General features: G+C 58.5%; 7 protein-coding genes across 7 annotated transcripts, besides 1 other annotated feature; all 7 read left to right on the forward strand.

Moving 5' to 3' along the window:
- Positions 1-884: 884 nt before the first annotated feature.
- LPMP_252370 (hypothetical protein) lies at positions 885-2237 on the forward strand (the record flags this gene model as incomplete). The annotated part of the gene is made up of 1 exon (XM_010701505.1): positions 885-2237. One exon carries the CDS (start codon positions 885-887, stop codon positions 2235-2237), a length of 1353 nt encoding a protein of 450 aa, XP_010699807.1.
- A 1875-nt stretch (positions 2238-4112) lies between these two features.
- LPMP_252380 (palmitoyl acyltransferase 10, putative) lies at positions 4113-5090 on the forward strand (the record flags this gene model as incomplete). The annotated part of the gene is made up of 1 exon (XM_010701506.1): positions 4113-5090. The coding sequence occupies one exon, from the start codon at positions 4113-4115 to the stop codon at positions 5088-5090; it is 978 nt and encodes a 325-aa protein (XP_010699808.1).
- A 651-nt stretch (positions 5091-5741) lies between these two features.
- Positions 5742-6315: a repeat region.
- A 799-nt stretch (positions 6316-7114) lies between these two features.
- On the forward strand, positions 7115-8023 carry LPMP_252390 (hypothetical protein; the record flags this gene model as incomplete). The annotated part of the gene is made up of 1 exon (XM_010701507.1): positions 7115-8023. The coding sequence occupies one exon, from the start codon at positions 7115-7117 to the stop codon at positions 8021-8023; it is 909 nt and encodes a 302-aa protein (XP_010699809.1).
- A 909-nt stretch (positions 8024-8932) lies between these two features.
- Positions 8933-10924, forward strand: LPMP_252400 (hypothetical protein; the record flags this gene model as incomplete). The annotated part of the gene is made up of 1 exon (XM_010701508.1): positions 8933-10924. The coding sequence occupies one exon, from the start codon at positions 8933-8935 to the stop codon at positions 10922-10924; it is 1992 nt and encodes a 663-aa protein (XP_010699810.1).
- A 937-nt stretch (positions 10925-11861) lies between these two features.
- Positions 11862-13595, forward strand: LPMP_252410 (hypothetical protein; the record flags this gene model as incomplete). Its single annotated transcript, XM_010701509.1, has 1 exon — positions 11862-13595. One exon carries the CDS (start codon positions 11862-11864, stop codon positions 13593-13595), a length of 1734 nt encoding a protein of 577 aa, XP_010699811.1.
- Positions 13596-14562: 967 nt separating this feature from the next.
- LPMP_252420 (microsomal signal peptidase subunit, putative) lies at positions 14563-14997 on the forward strand (the record flags this gene model as incomplete). Its single annotated transcript, XM_010701510.1, has 1 exon — positions 14563-14997. The coding sequence occupies one exon, from the start codon at positions 14563-14565 to the stop codon at positions 14995-14997; it is 435 nt and encodes a 144-aa protein (XP_010699812.1).
- Positions 14998-16315: 1318 nt separating this feature from the next.
- Positions 16316-18565, forward strand: LPMP_252430 (hypothetical protein; the record flags this gene model as incomplete). The annotated part of the gene is made up of 1 exon (XM_010701511.1): positions 16316-18565. The coding sequence occupies one exon, from the start codon at positions 16316-16318 to the stop codon at positions 18563-18565; it is 2250 nt and encodes a 749-aa protein (XP_010699813.1).

Raw genomic sequence — 18565 nt, forward strand, 5'->3', positions numbered from 1 at the left:
TGTCCGACCAAGTGCATGTTGTGTTGCAGCCGAGGCAACAGCATCAGGAGTTACTGCTCTTCCCCATCCCCACACTTTTTCGTCTAGGCCTCGTCTTCTCGCGACGCGCGCAGGTCGCACCAGCGTTTTGCTATGGAAGGCCGTGTGAAGGTGTTGTGTGTGTGTGTGGGGGGGGGGGGACTACTGCGTGCTCCCTCCATGCCTACTTTATTGCATGCGTTAGCCCACTCTCCTCTCTTTGCCCTCATCCTTCTCCTTCGCTCATTGTACGCTGACTCATCACAGAGTGACTACTGGTGCCCAGTGCCGTTCTTCTGTATATCGATGCGTGGACGCCCTTTGTGCCCCGCTATCCTCCACAGGCTGCCTCTTCGTTTCTCATCATTGTGTGTCGAGACTAGGAGGAAGGCGGTGATTCCACTACGAGGAGGGTCATACGACACTGAGGCCGCAGTGGCTGCAGATTTCACCACAGGCGCATTGTGGTATCCAAGTCACCCTTGCGTGCGTGTGCGCGCTTAACGCAGGTGCGCGTGTGCTTACTCGTGTGAGCGTCGAGGCATCGCGTCGTGTGCGGAGTTCTTGGCGGAGTACCGACTTGACCAGCGTGTGCTTCAGACACACCCTTCTCCTCCTCTTCCATTCATGCACTGCTGACCGTTGTTCCCTCCCTCTCCGCTCCGCAGCTCCCAGGGACCACGAACGGAGAAAGAGAGGCTGTGGAAGTTCGACTGAATTCTTTGTGAGGACCGCACCACCAAAAGCGTGCAAGTCGATTTTACTCCCCACAGCCCCATCTGCTAAGCTCAGCATACCCCCGCTCCCTCTGGCAGCGCTTCCCGTGTACGCTTGCTTAGGTATCTCTTTCGCCTACCATGAGCACCATGCTAGCGATTTATCGGCACAGCTTCCCCAAGCGGCTGCGCTTCGACAGGGCGAGTCAGCTGCTCTACGCCCAATGCTACTCGATCAACAAGCGATACAGGGGCAGAAAGTACATTCCGCGCAAAGTCATACGCGATGTGTTGGACAGCTACGTCCCCATGCCAGGCGCACCATGGCTACAGCTGCCGATTGTGCGCCACGTCCTGCTGATCCGCCTCATCAACGGCATTCGTGGGCTGCAAGGTGGAAAGTCGTGGCTCTATAACCGTAGTGTGGAGGAGGAGCACCGCAAGATAGCGGAGTGGCTCGGCAAGGCAGCGAAGACGTTCCCTGCTCACCGCGGCACCTTCGCTGCCCACGCATCGACCTCGGCGAGGCAAGGCAGTGCTGCCGCACAAGCCATGCTGGAAGCCATGGTGGAGCGCGAAGAATTCGAAAGGGAGGTCCTGCGGAATTTTCACGTGGCAACCATGTACCAGCGCGCGATGCGCCTGGGCTTTCTGCTGGTTGTAGTGCTGTGCTGCCTCGTGTACTCCTCGCTTCACACGGACAACCTGGTGTACTGGTACTTCCGCTACTGGCGGCGCTACCGCCGGCGCGAGATCATGGAATACTTCCGTGGCATCACCCTGCTACACACCGTGGCGGAGGTGCCACCAGCATACGCTGGCCTCTTGCCACCGCCGTGCGTGCGGTACAACGACGCCGCAGGGGACGCCTGCTACGCGGTGAACATGGTTGAGATGGTGCTGCCGCAGCACAGCGTCACCGTCATTGTCATTCCGTGCCCGCAGGCCGGCGAGAGAGTGTTCTTTGCTCAAGTCGGATCCATCGCGGAGGTCTGTGACGGCATCATCATGGAGGGCGTCAGCTTCGACAAGATCGACAAACTCGTACCAGCAGCCTTCTTCCCGCTCAAGAGCAACACGTTCCCTGCACTTGGGCTGCATCACCGCTTCCTCGACATATTGCGCAACAGCTCTGCGGAGCCGCCGATGCTGTATCCGGCAGGCGCTGATGTGGGGTGGGGAGCCACCATTATGCAAGCTGTCATCCCGTATGAGCTACGCTGCATCTACAACCCTACGGAGTTGTCGGCAACGAAGGGTGAGGCACGGATTGGCTGGGGCCATGTGCGACAGGTGGTGGAGGAGATGATTGCGGACGCGGCCGCGCAAGGGGGTGGTGAGAAGCGCGTGCTTTGTCTGCCGTGGACTCTAAACCAAATCGTCAACATCGAGGCTAGTCTTGTGAAGTACGGCTTCAAGGTGCGCAACGTGTACCGGTTGCACTGGCAGCGAGAGGATCACATAGGCGAGCATTTCTGCGACTACTTCTCCATCCCTGAGTGATAAGTGCCGGCCGAGGAATTGGCGATGCCCACGTGCTCTTCATGCCATGCATCAAAGCATTTACCAACACTCTGCAAGAGTGTGCTCTGAGGCACCCTTCTCCCCCTTGCTGTGTTCGTGTGCCGGCAGACAGGGGATGAAGGACGGTGCATGTGGCGGTGTATCGTTGCTTTACCACGTGCGAAGTTGATGAACGGCATGACGCTGCTGTTGTGCGCCTGTGCGCAGCTGTCGGTGTGTGCAGGTGTGTGCTGGTGCTTGTCTTGCCCGCACACATTTTCGTCCTCTGCTTTCGCTCTAATTTTGACTATCGTGCGCCATCCCTCTCCTTTGCTCACCTCTCTCAGGGCTTCAAAGAGAGGAGAGGGTGACCGTGGTGGAGAATGGCTTGCACAGATGGCACCGTCCCCCCGCCCCCTTTCCCCACCAGTGCCGCTGCAGTTTCTTATCAAGCCACGTATGTACTTATGAAGGCCCATGGTTGGCGGCAGTTCCACCGCCGTTCTTCACGCCCCTTCCCATCACTGCCGCTACTCACTGCGGTGCTTCAGAGGGACCTTCCCACACCCTCTGCAGACACACCCTTCGTGCCGCTTAACGTCCATTGTCATCTTCTTTCTTTCTCCGTCTGACTCGTGTCGATCCTTCAGCTTGAGTCCGCGCGTGTATCTGTTGATGGGAGTTAGCCGCAGCCCGTAAGGAATTAGCCTGTACACCCGCTACATATTGGACTCTACTCACCTCCAACCGTCTCCCCTCCCTGCACCCACTAACGCCCACACTCTTCTTGAAAACTAAGAACTAGAAAGAAAGCCCCAAGCCGCTCTTCAATCCGTGCTCTTCTCGAAATACAGTGATACGTATACCACAGACAGCATCGCTGGTGCGCTTCCCCGCGCTGTTGCCACCCAGTGCCTCAACTACTGTGTGCTGAGCTGTTTTCTGTCTTTATTTTCGTACTGGCTGTCGCTTTCTTCACTGGTGAGCTCCTACAGACCTGCGCAGGCCGTTTTACTCTCCCTTCCCTTCTCTCTATTCGCCCGCACACCCACGCAATCCGTCAAGCGCAGCGCTGGACGCGTGTTTAGTACACCATCTAGCTCTCCGTCCAGCAGCCCTTCTTTTCTCTCTCTTTCCGTTGTAATTTTCCCTCGTCTTGTCTTGTCGCTGTCGCTTTTTCTCTTTGGTTCTCTTTTCGCGGACCCCACCCACGCCTTCATCTTTGCTTATTCATATCACCAACTGCGCACTACGTTACTGCGCGCGCGCTAATCTCTCGCGGTGTCTGCTATCTCTTCGCCCTATCAGGTGACGCACCCGCTGGCGGCCAACCAAAGGTGAGAGGATTACACTGTTGCGCTCTCTTCTAGCTTTATCGTTTCATCTCTTGTGTTGATCCGTGCGCTTTGTGGTTGTGCGCGTAGGTCAGACGTGACCATACCCTTACTGTAGCCCTTCCACCCTCCTCCCACCCTTTGTCGGCGCTGCACTGACGGATAGATCAATCGCAGAGTAAAGGACGAGGAGGTGCCCTTTCACCCACCCCTCCACGTACTCATAAAGGCACAACTTAAGCACACGTGTGCGGGGCAAGTCGGTGCGCGTCGATCGGCACGTTTATGTTGCTCGGAAACTGCGTGCGGTGTACCATTTTTCTTTTCGCCTGTTGCTTGTTGTGTCGCACTCTTCTGTGCGTTGATGCACGCCCCACGGCACCATCCGCCTCCCCCCCTGTTTTTCTCTTCTTGTGCTTCTCTCTGCCTCTTTTCTTCACTTTCGTCGTCGTTCCCCTTTACCCTTGAGAGAGAGAGAGGGAGTTGCTGTACTGACTAATTCGTGCTGTGTTGGACTCCCCTTGAGTTTGGGTTGACGTGAATGCCGCTTTCTGCATCGCCAAGGAGCGATGGGAACATTAAGGTCTTCTTGAATGGTCGCATCTTTGTCGGCCCCGACTGGCGCATCATGACGGCAAGCGTGGTCCTGATCGCGACCTGCTCGCTTCTGTTTGTCTTCTTCACGAACGAGGTCATGGCCGCTCGCATAATCGTTGGGGTGACAGCACTAATTTCAGTGATGGTTTTGCTTCTGTGCGGCTTGTCAGACCCGGGCGTCAAACAGCGGCAGCCGCCCCCACCACCTGGCGCGCCTCCACACGAGTCGCACTGGTGCGAGCGGGAGTACGTGGACCAACACGGTCATGCCCATCAGGCTCGGCTAGAGGTGAAATGGTGCTATAGTTGTAACGTCTACCGTCCCTATCGTGGAGTGCACTGCCGCTACTGTGATCGCTGTGTGGCTCGCCGCGATCACCACTGTCCGTGGACTGGCACTTGCATCGGCGCGAAGAACTACCGGTCTTACTTTGTGCTCGTCTGGGTGCTCTCCGTGATGTTGTTTACGGCCCTCTGCGGCGGTATTCAAAGTCTCGTGCAGCGCGTCATCCGGCATAGCAAGGTATCATCCGTCAACGAGGATCGCCCCAGCGCCTTCACCTCCGCCCTCATCGACACGTACTGCCTGGAGCCCATCCTAATTGTGCTTTCATTCATCTTTGGTTTACTAGCGTGGTCTCTGGCGTTTTACCACACCTACCTCATTTCGCGAAACCTCACCTCTGGGGACGCCGCAAAGGACTTGGAGGAGAACGTCTTTACCCACGGCAGCGTGCTCGCGAATGTGCGGGCAGCGCTGACCGGCTGGCGTGAGGAAGAGGAGATGTCGTGCAGAAGCACCCGCACTGAGGTGGTGATCGAGGCGAATGCCTGCGATGACGTGGACAATGCACCTTCGCTGCTCCCCATGACCAACACAGAATCTCTGCATGCAGCTCTCTACAATGACTGCGATGTCTGACACCCACGAAAGGAGCAGCGCCGTGGCAGCGATGGGCTGCAGCCTTCATGAAGTTTTCCCGACTTGCGCGCGGATACCGCTGATTGGCTTGTGCCTCACGTGCAAAAACGCTGTGCGCGTGAGGCACAAGCCAATGGGCAAACCGTAGTCGTTTTTCGTTACTGCGGCACAACAGTTGCAGCGTCGAAGCACCGACTTCGCTCTTGAGCTTCGCGCACACTCTTCCCACACCCTCTTCACCGTATGGTGGGACTAGCGACTGGCGCACGTATCTATGTGCCTGTGCAAGAGGAAGGAAGAGAGGGGCAGAGGGGAAGCGACAAGTCTCACCCTCTTCAACGACAGCGTTGTCTGGGTTCTCTTCAGGACTCCATCGAGGAGAGCACCTCCCCCTCTTCCTCCACGTCCAAAACAGGCTCAAAGTAAATGGAAGTGGGGCCGCCGTCTTTTACCCCCCCCCTCCTCACCCCTCCTCCGCTCTCGTTACCGGCGCTGTGCTGCGACTACCGACATCGTGAGTCGCATGCAGTGCTTGATCTGCAGAGTGATGTGAGGGTGTGTGTACGCTGGTACACGTGCTTCTTTGCTGCTGCTAAAGGCTCAAAGTACATGCGTACGTCTGCTCGAGTTTTCTTATGTACATCCGTGCCACTGGTGACGAGAGACCCACCTCAGTGCGTGGCACCCAGGGTCGAGTACCCCCACTCTGTGTGGGGAAGCCATGCTGCCCCCCTCCCTCCCCCCTATCCCTGCCAATGCGGAGCCACCTCTGGTGGCGACACGGTCAAGCACCCACGACGTGGAGAGGTCAGAGCGATGCATCGCTGCTGATGTCGGCGGTGGGGTCCTGGTTGGCGCTGCGTCGGAGCGACCCGCGACACTGCGCACGTCTGTGCCACCCGCATGATGGGCCGAGTGCCAGCGTGGCTCGAGTGTGTCCCACCCGGCCCTCGCTGTCTAGTGCTCTGGGGAGCCTGCGCCACCCCGAGGGGTGCATCAGGTGGCGAGCGGCAGGATGGGGGAGCGGCGGTGAGGCAACCTGCGGGGCGTGGGTGGGTAGAGTCTGATGCAGGGGGGTCGTGCTCAGTTCGCTGAGTCGGCATTGCTGTAACGCGCGTGTGTCTACGGCTGCTTCGCACCACGCGACGGGTCTGCGACAGGCCGGGGGCCGAGTGGAGCTGAGCTGAGCTGATGGCCGCATGGCAGTGAATGGGCACGGTGGAAAATTGCAACAAAGCGATCGTGTGTGTGCTCTTCGTGTGCTCTCTCACAGTCTCCTCATCGACCGCCATCTTATGGCTTCGATGCCCTTCATACCCTCTCTATACATAGCTAGAGTGGTCAGCTAAGTCATGCACATGTGCTTCCTGACGCTCCCGCCTGTTCGATTTTGCTTTCTCTGTGCCTGCGTATCGTCTCACGGGATGGATAAGCGCGTGCTCGGATGCTGATGGGCATCCTTCTCTTTCTTTCTGTCCACATGCGTGCGTGCAAGGTGGCGACGGCGGCAGAAGCGCGAGCATCCGCTCTCGATGTCGCCGCTTTTTGCCCAGCTCCGCACTTTTCCGTCACGTTGGTATGTGAAATGGCTCACGGATGTTGGTACTCTACTGAAAGGGATCGGGACCATCCAGCTGCGCTGCGTCTTCATGGCACACCCGCTTGCATGTATCTCCTCACTTCTCTCGCGTTGTGGCATCGCTCTCCTCCTCCTGGTTGTCTCTTCACTTGTGCGCACCCCCTCCTCGGACACTTGCTGGCACTTGCGATGTGCGCTGCTTTGCTCCTCAAAGCCTCTGATGTACACTCGCCACTCTGCTTCCTCTTTTCTTCCCCACACTGTTCACAATCACCCCAATAATCCCAACCACGCATACGCACCTCTGTGCATCAGTATATCTACTCCCTACACCTCTGAGAACGGAGAGGCCCACGTACTCCTCATTCACGTGTTGCGCTGGGGTGTAGGCCCTTGCCCATCCTCCTTATACGTAGTTCTTCCCTTGTACCGTGGCAGGAGAAACATGCAGACGGCCACCGCTCCTTTCATCCTGCGCTCCTTGTACAAGGATGCTCACATTAGCGACATGCAAATCGCGCGGCCGATCACGGAGCTGATGATCAACACGTTTGGTCCGCATCTCACGAATAAGTACGACACGCACATCCCTGCCGTAGCCTCCTCCCTCTACACTCTCTTTTCAATGTCCCGCGTGCAGACTCTCGGCCAGGAGTTCTGCGACCTGCTCCCCGTGGTGAAGGCCCATCCTTGGCAGACGGTAGGACCGGCACGCGTGTTCCTGCTCGCTGTGCTGCAGCTTATTGAGCCAACGGTGGTGTTCGTGTCGGCCCGCAAGTTCTTCCCTGACATGTCCACAGCCGATGTTGAGGAGGTGCTGAAGAAGGTGGTGCTCTGTGCGCTATTCCTCTTTGAGCGTTTTGGCACTCTTCCTCATCACATTGTACGCATTCGATTCCTGAGCCTGAAGCCGTCGCGGGCCTTGCAGGACAGTGATGGTGCCCCTGGCTCGTACGTGGTACTGGGCCTCGTGCTACTGGTGGAGCTGGTCGTGCGTCTTTGGCGATACAACAAGGAGCGCACGTCTCGCGAGAGCAAGCGATCGACCGAGGCAGCTGCCACCGCCAGCAGCGACGAGGACGCCGAGGACGCACGGACTGGAAAGTGCATGCTGTGCTTCAGCAATCGCAGGTGCCCGACGGCGACCAACTGCGGCCACATCTTCTGTTGGCGGTGCATCGCTGAGTGGATCCAGTCGAACCCACAGGAGGCGGTGTGCCCGTTCTGCCGCCAGCATATCACGACACAGTCGTTAGTGCCGCTGTACTTCTACGTCGCCAAGGAACCACCGCGTGTCGGGACTGCGATGGATGACGCCACCGCATCTTCCAACAGCAGTGCAGCCCCCGTGTAAGTTAGAGGAGGGGGCGGCGGCGGCGGCTCGCTGAAGTTCGTCACAAGGACTCAGTGATGCTCTTGTTTGTACGTGTGTGTTCGTGTATATACGCACCGGCGCACACGTCTTCCGTCGTGCTGGGCGGCTCCGTTGCCGTCGAGGTGTGCATACTTTTCTATTTCCGTCTGCGCTGCGATGTGCAGCGCGATTTCAACACGAGGCAGACAACGCGTGCCGTCGAAGAGAAAGGCGTGAAGAGCTGTCTGAGGATAGGACGGCGTCATGTGTACTCGTGTGTTGCTGCCGCCGCGACGTGCCCGCGCGGCGGTTGCACAGACGCTGGTCTCGCGTTCTCAATGGCGACGGTTTCAACCAAAAAGAGAATGTATTGATGAGGGGCCGTTGGGGAGCGATTACGTGGCAGACTGGGTAGGGGATAAGGAGCTCCGTGCTTTTCTCCTCACTAGGTGGTGCCTAATCCCTCTCTCCTGCAGCTCTACCGACCCCCTTGCTGTCATGTGGTCGCCTTCCTTCCTGTGCGAGCCTTCTCAATGGAAGAGACTGGGCTAGGGTGGGCGGCACGCCGCTCTCTTCCCCCCCCCCCCCCCCACTCCCTCGTTCTCCTTGTCTCTTCCCTCTCCAGCGCTGTTGTCCATCTCCGTCGCGTGTATGTGTGCTTTCACTGGTTGGGCCCACGCTCGCGTACGCAGCGTACTTTCAAACGTACACAACTGAACAGGCCCGTGTGCTGGTTGAAGGAGCGCCTGCATAAGCACACACCATACAGCAGTGAATCATCCACAAGTTCTCTCTCGAGTCGACTCCTGAGTCAAGCGTGCAACTTACCTGTACGCGCACACGCGGGTATTTGCTTATTTGGGCCCTGTTGGAGAGAGCGAGAGAAGGGAGGCGCGAAGTACGGTCACAATGTCGTCCTTCAAGGCAGAGAATATCATCCGTGACAAGTTGGATTCGGCGGAGTTGTCGCTGTCTGGCATGCGTTTGACTTCGCTCGACGCGTTGGTGCCTCTCCTAGCGAAGATGCCGCACTTGCGTTGCCTGAACGTGTCACACAATGAGCTCCATGACCTCCCAATGGACCTGTCGGCCCTGGCCAAGCTGGAAACACTCGACCTCAGTTCCAACCCTCTGGGGGGTGTTCGCCCCATTCTGCACGGTCTGCAGTCGCTGCCACGCCTCTCTTCCCTCTCCGTGAGTTTTCCAGCACCGGCGGAGGAGACGGAGGAGCAGCTGGTCATGAAGCTTCCCACCCTTACCTGCTTGAACGGCATCACCCTGGTGGATCCGACAGAGGGGGAGGAGGAGGAGGCCGGTGCTGCCAACCGTGACATCGCTGCGGCCGCAAGGACGGCGCTGGAGGACAACGCGTACTGGACAACGACGGACTCGGCAGGGATCGAAAACCTCTTCGCCGATGTCAGCCGTCAAGACGCCTTCACGACACAGGAGTTTTTTGATTACATGCACCGCGTTGTGCAGCACGTCTCGTGCTTGACGGCGGCGGAGGAGGACGCATTCGCTCAGGAGGGCGAAGTGCTCAAAGCGCGGCGCCTCCTCTACGAGTTCTGCTTTGGCGATGTCATCCGGCACGCCTTTAAGGATGGCCACGACGTTCTCGGCCGACAGCTGCAGGCGTTGCAGCGCTACGAGTCGGCAATGATGGATCAGTACGACACGCACTGGCGCCGCATACTGCGAGATCGTAATAGCAGACTGGCGCGCACGAAGCGGGACGTGCAGGACGCCATGGAGGACATCCGGTCTCTCGTCCAGCGTGTTCCTGAAGAGGAGGCGCATGGGTCTCTGCGTGAGGTGGAGGACTTGGGGCGCGGAAGGGAGGAGGCGCCGTGTGGCGGTCGTGCGGGTGCCAGCGCGTCGCATGGAGCAACTCCATTGGCGAGCACGAGAAACACCACCCACATGGACGTGAGCCGTCTAGGCGTCTCCCCGCAGCCACTGCCGCCGGCTGGGTTCACGCAGCTCTCACAGCGGCTGTCCTCGGAGCCGAAGGCGCGGAGGCCGACCTTCACGAAGGTGCTCTCTCTGAAGCAGCTGAAAGAAATTATCGAAGACATCTACACCTCTAAAGTCAAGTACGACGGCAAGTGCAAGCAGAACCAGCTGCCGCGCGAGACAATGGAGCAGCACATGTACACCTACCTGAACCAGAAGTATGGACTGAGGGAAATTATTTTAGAGTGGGCCACCGCCATTGTGGAGGCCGTGCGACGCTACGCGCCGGAGGATAACGACGTTGCCGTGTTTGGCAAAGTGTTGCGCAACGAGGTCGATGAGGAGTTCCGCTTTGTCCAGCAGCACGTGCGTGAGGCGGTGAAGGAGCTCTTGCACATGCACATCAGGGCGAAGCGGCCGCACGACGGTGTGATGGAGCTGAACCGAGCACTCCAGAAGTTGATGAACGGCCCGGTGGCCGAGGACGCGTGGAAGGAAGTGGTCAACTACATGTACAATGCAGACGACACTGCCCTCATCACGAGCATTATCCATCAGTATCTCTACCGCCAGTCCTCGTCAAAGCTGCAGCGACGCAGAAAAGAGGAGCTGAGGCTATCGCCGACGGCGGTGTACCCGCAGTTGCTGTGCAAGGACTTTGTGCGGTTGCTTTTAGACTTTCAGCTGGACGGGCACGTGCGCTTCTTGGAGCCTTACGTGGAGATATTCCGGCGACACGACAGAGACCAGAACGGCATTGTGAACGGCTTCGAGTTCGCCTCCATCGTACGTGAGCTAGACTCAAGCAAGTCAGAGGAGGCGGTAAAGTCCATGGTGGGGGAGATTGATCCACACGGAAGTCAACTAATCACCTTCTCGGATAGCATTGCCTTCCTGAATGACGAACTGCTCAAGCTGTTCTCCTCCCAGCACGATACGCAGTAAGAGTGACACCTGCGGTGTAAGTGTGCATGTGCGGCTGCAGTGAGCACTTTCATTCGTCTCCCATTCCCTCTTTCTGTCTCCCTCGCCCCTCTTCCTCCTCTTCCAATCCTGAACGGGTTTGCACTTCGGACGATTATTTCAGCCGCCCATCTGAAAAGCGGGAGGCGCACGTATGGGGGTCGCCTCCGCACTGATGTGCTCAACGACCAATCGGCCTTCCGATAGGTGCTCAAGTGACAGCACCCACGTGCATGTAAGCTGATGTGGAGCGGCAGGGCGGGGATACGAGAATGTGCGAGGGTCGCTGCGCAGGGTCCACTCACCCCTGCGCACTTGTCTTTCCTTTCTCACCTCTCTGGCGCCGCCTTGCCAAGTGCGACGTCTCCCTGTCTGTGTGCCTATGCCATGCAAGCGAGAAGGCGCACTCGGTGTTGTCAGCTTGCGACTATCGCATCGACAGTAAAGTTGTGTCTGTGTCTTCTCTCTTTTCTCTTCCTCCGACATTTCACCCCTCTTCCTCTCGCTCTCACCTGCAATTTTGTCTGTCCCTTCCTCTTTCGCCCGACGACGTCGTGACACCGCCGTTGGTGCGGTGGCGCTCACTCCTCTTCGCTCCCCACCCACCCACACACACACACACGTTCATTCATGTGGGCCGAGTGAGCCAAAGCACAAAAGCTGCGCGGTAGTGTACGACCGACTCCGCGTGTGCGCTTCCCTCTTCATTCCTCTTTGTGCCTCTGTGCGCGTCGCTGAGCAAAGCTACGAGTCCCCTTTCTCCTTTCACTTACTCATTGCTGGGCTGCGCTGTACACGTGCTACGCAGGGAGGGACACTAAACTTCTCTGCTGCGTGTGTGCGGCTCTCTTTCTGCCTTACTATTTTCTGTTTTTCTTCTTCCCCTTTAGCGATCTGGCTCGTCGCGTTGTTGGCCCTCATGTCTACTTCTGACGACTTCAGCAGCCTCCCTCCCGTGGTGCGTGTGAGCACCAACGTGGCGGTGCTGACCCCGCCCTCGGCGAGCTATGGGCTCACCACGGGAGAGCTGACTGAGTGTTTTCTCAGTGCTCGACGCAATAGCATCCACACGCAGCCGCTACCCTCTGACGCCAAGGCGATAAAAAAAGCCCAGGAACGCCTTGACACCTTCCACTCTTCGCAGATCAACCCCTTCCTCTACGGCTACATGTACCCAGATCAGGACATCCCTGAGCCGGTGCTGAGCAGCATTCGAAAACTCTGCGTCAACGCCGGCAGTGCCTGGTCGGCGCGGTGCCAGCGACTCGCCTTTGACGTGCTCACAACAGAGCTGCAGGCGAAAGCGTCCAACGTGATTCCGCGCACAAATCACGACGACCCGATCGGACTGGCGCAGCTGCGCCGTGTCTTGCCCACGCTGAAGTACGTGCCAAGCGCAACTGTGACGAACCCGCACTACCGGTTCGTGGGTGACTACCTCGACGACGTCACCGAGAACGCGAAGGTGTTCTCTGCAGCGGTCACTGTGCAGAACAACGGCTCGCAACCTTTCACTGTCGAGATCACGCAGACCCAGACCGTCATTGACGGCGTGCAGGTGGAAGACAAGTTCATGGAGGCGAAGCTGGAGAAGGCGGAGCTGCGCCGTGGGGAGTCGGTGGACGTACGCCTCGTTATGCAGCAGCCCCCGCGCGCTGTGCTGTGGGAGTATGAACAAATGGTGGTGCTCTCCGTGAACGGTGTCCTCAAGTACTTCGTGACTTTCGCGGTCATTTCACCAAAGCAGGATCTATTTAAGCAGCGCCTGCCGGGATGCCTTCCACTGACAGTGCAGGATTCTCCCCTCGGAGAGTACAGTGCCCCTCTCATGCTACAGGTGCTAAAGCACGCGTTCATTCGGCAACAGGGGTACACCAGCCCCGCCGTCGTGCATTTACTTCTCGGCAAGGCCGTCAACTACCGTTCCCATAACGAGCTGGTCATGTCGGAGACGATGAGACTGACGAAGGCACTGATTGATCAGATGAATATGGCCGCGACAATCTCCAGCTACTGGACCTCGCTACCAGACGCTAAGAAGGCACCACCTTCGCGCCAGTACCAACCACCCGTGTCCTCTGCACAGCCAGCACGCTACGCCCCAGGGTCAGACAAGTTCGGGTCATCCAATGTCGCTACTGCGGAAGCTCTCTTCCCGAACAGCGCGACGCGCTTGCCGGAGGTGCTGCAGCGCTCACCTCCGGCTGTCATCATGGGGGCCATACTCATCTGGCTGGCGCAGATGGATATCGCCGTCTTCGATTCATCCTTCTTCAACTGCGACCCTGTCGGGTACATGCAGGGCATGCCACCATACCTTCGCGGCATTCTGCTCTGGATACTTGACCTCTGCTGCGGACTGCTGGCGAACCAGGATGTGAATGGGGCGAACGAGCGGGCGCTAGCCTTGACGTTTGCGACTCTCCTCATGCGACGCAACCCTCCGCAGTACAACTCAGAGGAGACAGAGGCCTTCTCTGACGCGCAAGTCATCTTTGACTCCCCTAGGAGTTGTGGTGGTGCTGATGGCAGCGCCAGCACATCCACTGCTGCATCTTTCTCCACTGATCTTGCCTTTCATCAGAACGCCGTGACAGCAATGCTGCACTGGATTACTGTCTACCGCGTCAAATATGCGAAGAAGAGGCAGTAGTAGAGGAAGGCGAAAAGCGTTGTGGGGGTGTAGTGGATGACCACGAGGCGGTAGGACAATGGTGGTGGTGTCCCCGGGTCTTACAGCTACAGTGCTGTGGGAGGACACCTACCCGCTGAGTTGAGTTGCTGGCTTTGCAGTGAGGGGCATGTGTGTGTGTGTGTGTACATTTCGATTTAGGACGTACGTGCTCTCTCCTCGCTTCCCCTGGTCGATTGCTTCCTTCCCCTTTGCTACTACAGCGATGACCAAGAGCAACATAGACGAGCCAGCGTGCGCGCACACGTACGGCTTGAAGGGCACGTAGGAAATGTGGGTGGGGGAGGAGGAGGAGGGAGGCGTGCGTCAGTGGAGGAGAGAGGAGCGTTTTTTTCTTCAGCTCGATGTCTGCCTTTTGAGTTTTCCTGCTCGCTCGCTTCCCCCTTCCCCTTTGCCATCTCGACCCGTTCACACGATTCTACACTTTGGTGGTGTGCTGCAGGGGCTCACAAGGCGACAGGCAGTGGCCCCACTCGGACTGCGTCTGCTGGCTCGTCTCTTCGCTACATCTCGGTTTGCCCTGCACAGTGGCGTTGAGAAGCACTTGCAGCCGGCCAATCCTCTCTCTCTCTTTGTCTAACCCTTTGCATCTCCATTTTCCCCTCCTTCCCTCCCCCTTTTTCTCTCGCGTCTTCTGGTCCCGTTTCTCTTTCTCCACTGCTGTCGTTGTGACTGCTTAACGTGCCTCCTAACGGATGTCCCTTCTGCTGCTGCTGCTGACTCGCTCTCTCGCTCTGTCTGTGTGTGTATGGCGACTTTGTATGTGTGTGCAGTCTCTAAAGTACGACTTTCCTCTCTTTGCGTGGCACCGGAAGCGGCAGCGATCATCTTCGCCCCACCTTCTCTCATCGCCTGCTGAGTCTTTGTGGTGGTTTTTTATCCTCTTTCCACCACCGTCGTCAGACACTGCGCTCTTTGTTCGCCATTCATGAAGGCTGCTGCAACACCCGAGGCGCATCACATTGCGCCGGCACCGCGCAAGGTGCACCCCGCCGCACGATGGGTCTCTGGTCTCTTCTCGCCCATGTCACTTCGGGATCAGGAGTACTGCACGGACATGTTCCAGCGCATTCTGTGGGGATCGGTGGTGGTCTCCTTTCCGATCGCATACTGGATGGGCCGCGTGCTCGTCACCGTCGTCGGCGTGTGTGTAGCGACGGCGGTGTGCCTCGTCCTCTTTGTCCCCAACTGGTACCAGCACCCAGACCTGGTGCTTAAGTACGCAGATGACACGGAGGTGCACAACTACTACCAGCAGTACGAGGCGGCGAAGAGGGCCGCGCGCGAAGTGGCCGCGCTGTCCAAGGAGGTGGATGCTTCTCCAGATTCTCCAGCAGAGAAGCCCTCCGATATGACCGCTTGAGCAACAGGTGGAAGGACCGTGGCGACCGTCGTGGGCGTGTGTACGTGTGTGCCAACTGAGACGAAGAAGCCTCAGTGAGTGGCGCTCGAAGAGATGAAGCAGGGCAGCTGCTTCGAATGGAGGTAAGCAGTGGTGGCGTGCGACTCTCTGCGAATGTGTTGTGTCGTCTGCCCTGCGGTAACCGTTATGATGCGAGTGGTGTATTGTCGAGGTACTGTGTCGCTGTTGGATGTGTGCTCTACCGTTCTCCTTTCCTCGCACGTACGTGCGTACGCTCTGGCTCACCGCCCGTTCTCACACATCTGAGCTTGTCATATCGCGCCCCGGCTTTCTTATGGCGCATGCGGACATGTATGTTGTTGCGTCTAATGAGTACCTTCTTGTCCTCACTCGCCCGAGTGCCGGTCACTTCTGTTGGAGGTAATGTGAAGATCAGACGAAAAACAAAGAGAGACGTCGTAGTACTGACAGAGTGCGGCTGTCACTACAATCACAAATGGTGAGAGGGCGGTGTGTGAGTTGTTGGCGGGGGCCGATGAGGTCTGCACAGGCGCCAGCTGCGTCGTGACTCGCTCTGCCGTCATGAGTGTGTGTGTGTGTGTGTGTGTGTGTGTGTGTGTGTGTGTGTGTGTGTGTGTGCGTACGTGCCTGAATGACCTTGACAGACATGACATTTTGCGTGTGCGCTCGAGCCCATACACCGCCCTCGCCACTCCGCGCCTCTTGTGCTCCTCCCCCAAACCTCACCCTCCTTGCCGCTACTTGACCCCCTCGCCCCCCTCCACTCGACGTGCCTTCTTCGTGTTCGTCCTGCGTCCTTTTCATTTTCCTTTGGCTCTCCTCACTCACACTCACTTGCTGACCCACCTCGCCATCGTCAACGCAGGTACAACACTCCGCCTCCTGTGGCTCGCGACGGGACGGGGGGTAGACCAAAGGGGAGGGAAATTCAAGAAGCGCTTTTTACGCTTCTCCTTCATCTTTTCACTCTGCAGCCTCTGCTTTCACCTCCCATTTCGGGCTCACTTTTCCCCCTCTCTGTGCGTTAGAGTGCATGCAGGCTTCTCCGCGAGACGGCGCTGCTGCAACGGTAGCGACGTCATCGGCGAGCAGCAGCCGCCATTACCTCTCCTTGGAAGTTGGTGACTCGTACGAAGGCGCTGTTGAGGTGAGGCATGGTGTAGCTCTTCCCCACGGACGTGGCGTGTGGCGCTCTGGGGACGGTCAGTTGCTGTACGAGGGTCACTTTGTGCAGCGCTGGCGTGACGGCTACGGCCGCTTGTGCACCCCCACGTTCACACTTTGGGCGCGGTGGCGGATGGATCGGCCCGACCTCTCCTCCTCCACTCGTGTCGACTATCCGAACGGGGATTGCTACTGCGGATTTGTGGAGCTGAAAGTGAAGCAGCCACCCACTACGCAGACCCGCTCCAAGTTCAGCGCTTGGGCCGCCTCGGTGGAGCCGTCGCGGCATCGCTGGGGTGAGCTGGTGACATCCAGTGGCGATCGCTACGTTGGGGAGTGGGCAGAGAATGAGCGCGAGGGCTTCGGGTGCTACGTGTGGGCCAGCGGGAGCAGGTACACTGGTCGGTTCCACCGTGGCCAGTTCCACGACACAGGTACTCTTTTCATTTCCCCTGCCGAGGTGGAGGATTGTCTTTCTCGCTTGAGCAGCGATGGCGGCTGGAGGTGCGGAAGCGGTGACGGCACGGCACTCACGGAGCGCCAGGTACCTTACTGGGCGGCTCGATGGCCTCCAGCGTCACGACCAGGATGGGATGGCGTCGTGCTCGATGTGGTGTGGTGTGAAGGCAAATGCAACGGCGAGGGGCACGTTACGCTACCGTCCGGCATACGAATATCCGCCGACTGGCGCACCGCCTCCAGCCCTGTGGATGGCGAGCTCGTACTGCCTAGTCTAACTCCCCAGGCCCGTATGGACGTGGAGGTGTATGAGTGGCGCGAGAGCTTCCAGTGGGAGTCACTGCTGAGCAACGCCGACTTTGAGGCGCGCCGCGTCGCGTATGAGAAGGCTGAGCGTCCTCGTGTAGGTATCCAGCAGTCCAACTCCACGGAGTACGTGCGCAGCTACGTGCTTGAGCTACTTAACACTCATAGTGTCGCCAAGACTGCTTTGGATGTGTTCCGGCGCTGCTTCTACTGCTTGTACGGCACCTGCGGTGTAGACGCGGAGGTGGGTGCCGGTGGTCGCAACAATCCACTGGGGTGGTGCACGCTGCGTAACACATACGGCGGCTGCATCCACCCAGCGGACGGGCGGCCCATTAGCGCTGCGGACCTTGACCTCGCTCTGCGTGATATTGTGTCGGTAGCGCGCTCGATAGTACGCTGGGTGCTGGACATGGTGGGGCCGGAGCAGCTGTCAAAGGTGCTCGACTGTGGAGGGGAATCGCTGGTGGGTCGTTGGGTTGCAGACCGCGTCTTTCAGCACTGCTATCCCGTCTTGCTGAACCTGTACAGCCAGGTGTACCGTGCGGAGGAGACAGCGCTGGCGGTGTCCGTGGCACGGCTGCGGGATGCCGTCACACCTGACGACATTGGCGTTGTCTTCGCACGTCAAAGCGAGAGTCAGGCGAAGCTCTTCGACCCGTACATGGACGCCGTGCATTGCGTCGAGAAGCTGAACCATGAGTCGCAGACCCTCACACAGCTGCTCAAGGTGTTGGTTCAGTGGTCGCGCGAGATCGATCTCTCAACGCGCCTCACACAGGCGTGCAATGATGGACGGCAGAAGTCTGTGAAGAGCACCGCCGGCTCCGCAGATGATCTGCTGCCCATCCACCAGTATGTCCTGAGTCAGTCTCGCTGCGGACGTCTCTACGCCGTCACTAAGCTGCTGTCTGACTTTGCCGCTGAGCCTCTATTTATGGAGGCCACCTCGCAGGAGGCATTCGGAGTCACAACACTGCAGGTGTGTGTGCTGACCCTACTTCACCTTCACCCATGGGAGAGGGACGTGTCAAACATTCTCGTGCCGTTTTCTGTGGCGCTGGACGGCCTACGCGAGGCGGTGCAGCGACGGGCGGCACTCGCAATGTGGGTTTGTGACGCCTGCGGCGGTGTCTCTTCCGCGGCGTCGGCAGATGCACTGACCCTGGATGTGGTGGAGCGAGTGATGAACCGCTACGTGGCGCTGTGGGTTCCTCGCATGGTTGGCTGGATGGGTGAACACGCAACTGTCGCTTCCAGCCCCCAACCGGTCGACAATGGCGAGTTCACGCAGGAGGAGCTCTCCCTGCTGTGCCCTAGGCGGCCTATCGCTGACGGCGAGGAGGTGCTCTGCTTCTGCTGTTGGTTGTACGCTAGCGCTCTTTTAGACTCGGTGCGCTTGCGGCTTCTTCTCGGACCCCATTCCGTGCCACATCGACTCAGTCGCGCCGAGGACGTGGCAGAGGCGTGTACGCAGCTGCGGTGGTGGGTTGCGGGCGCAGGCACCGCTGCGCCAATGCTGCTACAGGTCAAAGCAGCCGCTTCTTCACCTCCAGCCATGCCTAGCCGTATGCTGCGCCTGGAGCGACACCTCACGGAGCTTCTCCACGAATTTTAG

The sequence above is a fragment of the Leishmania panamensis genome (genome assembly GCF_000755165.1).
Source record: "Leishmania panamensis strain MHOM/PA/94/PSC-1 chromosome 25 sequence".
Taxonomy (NCBI): Eukaryota; Euglenozoa; class Kinetoplastea; order Trypanosomatida; family Trypanosomatidae; genus Leishmania; species Leishmania panamensis.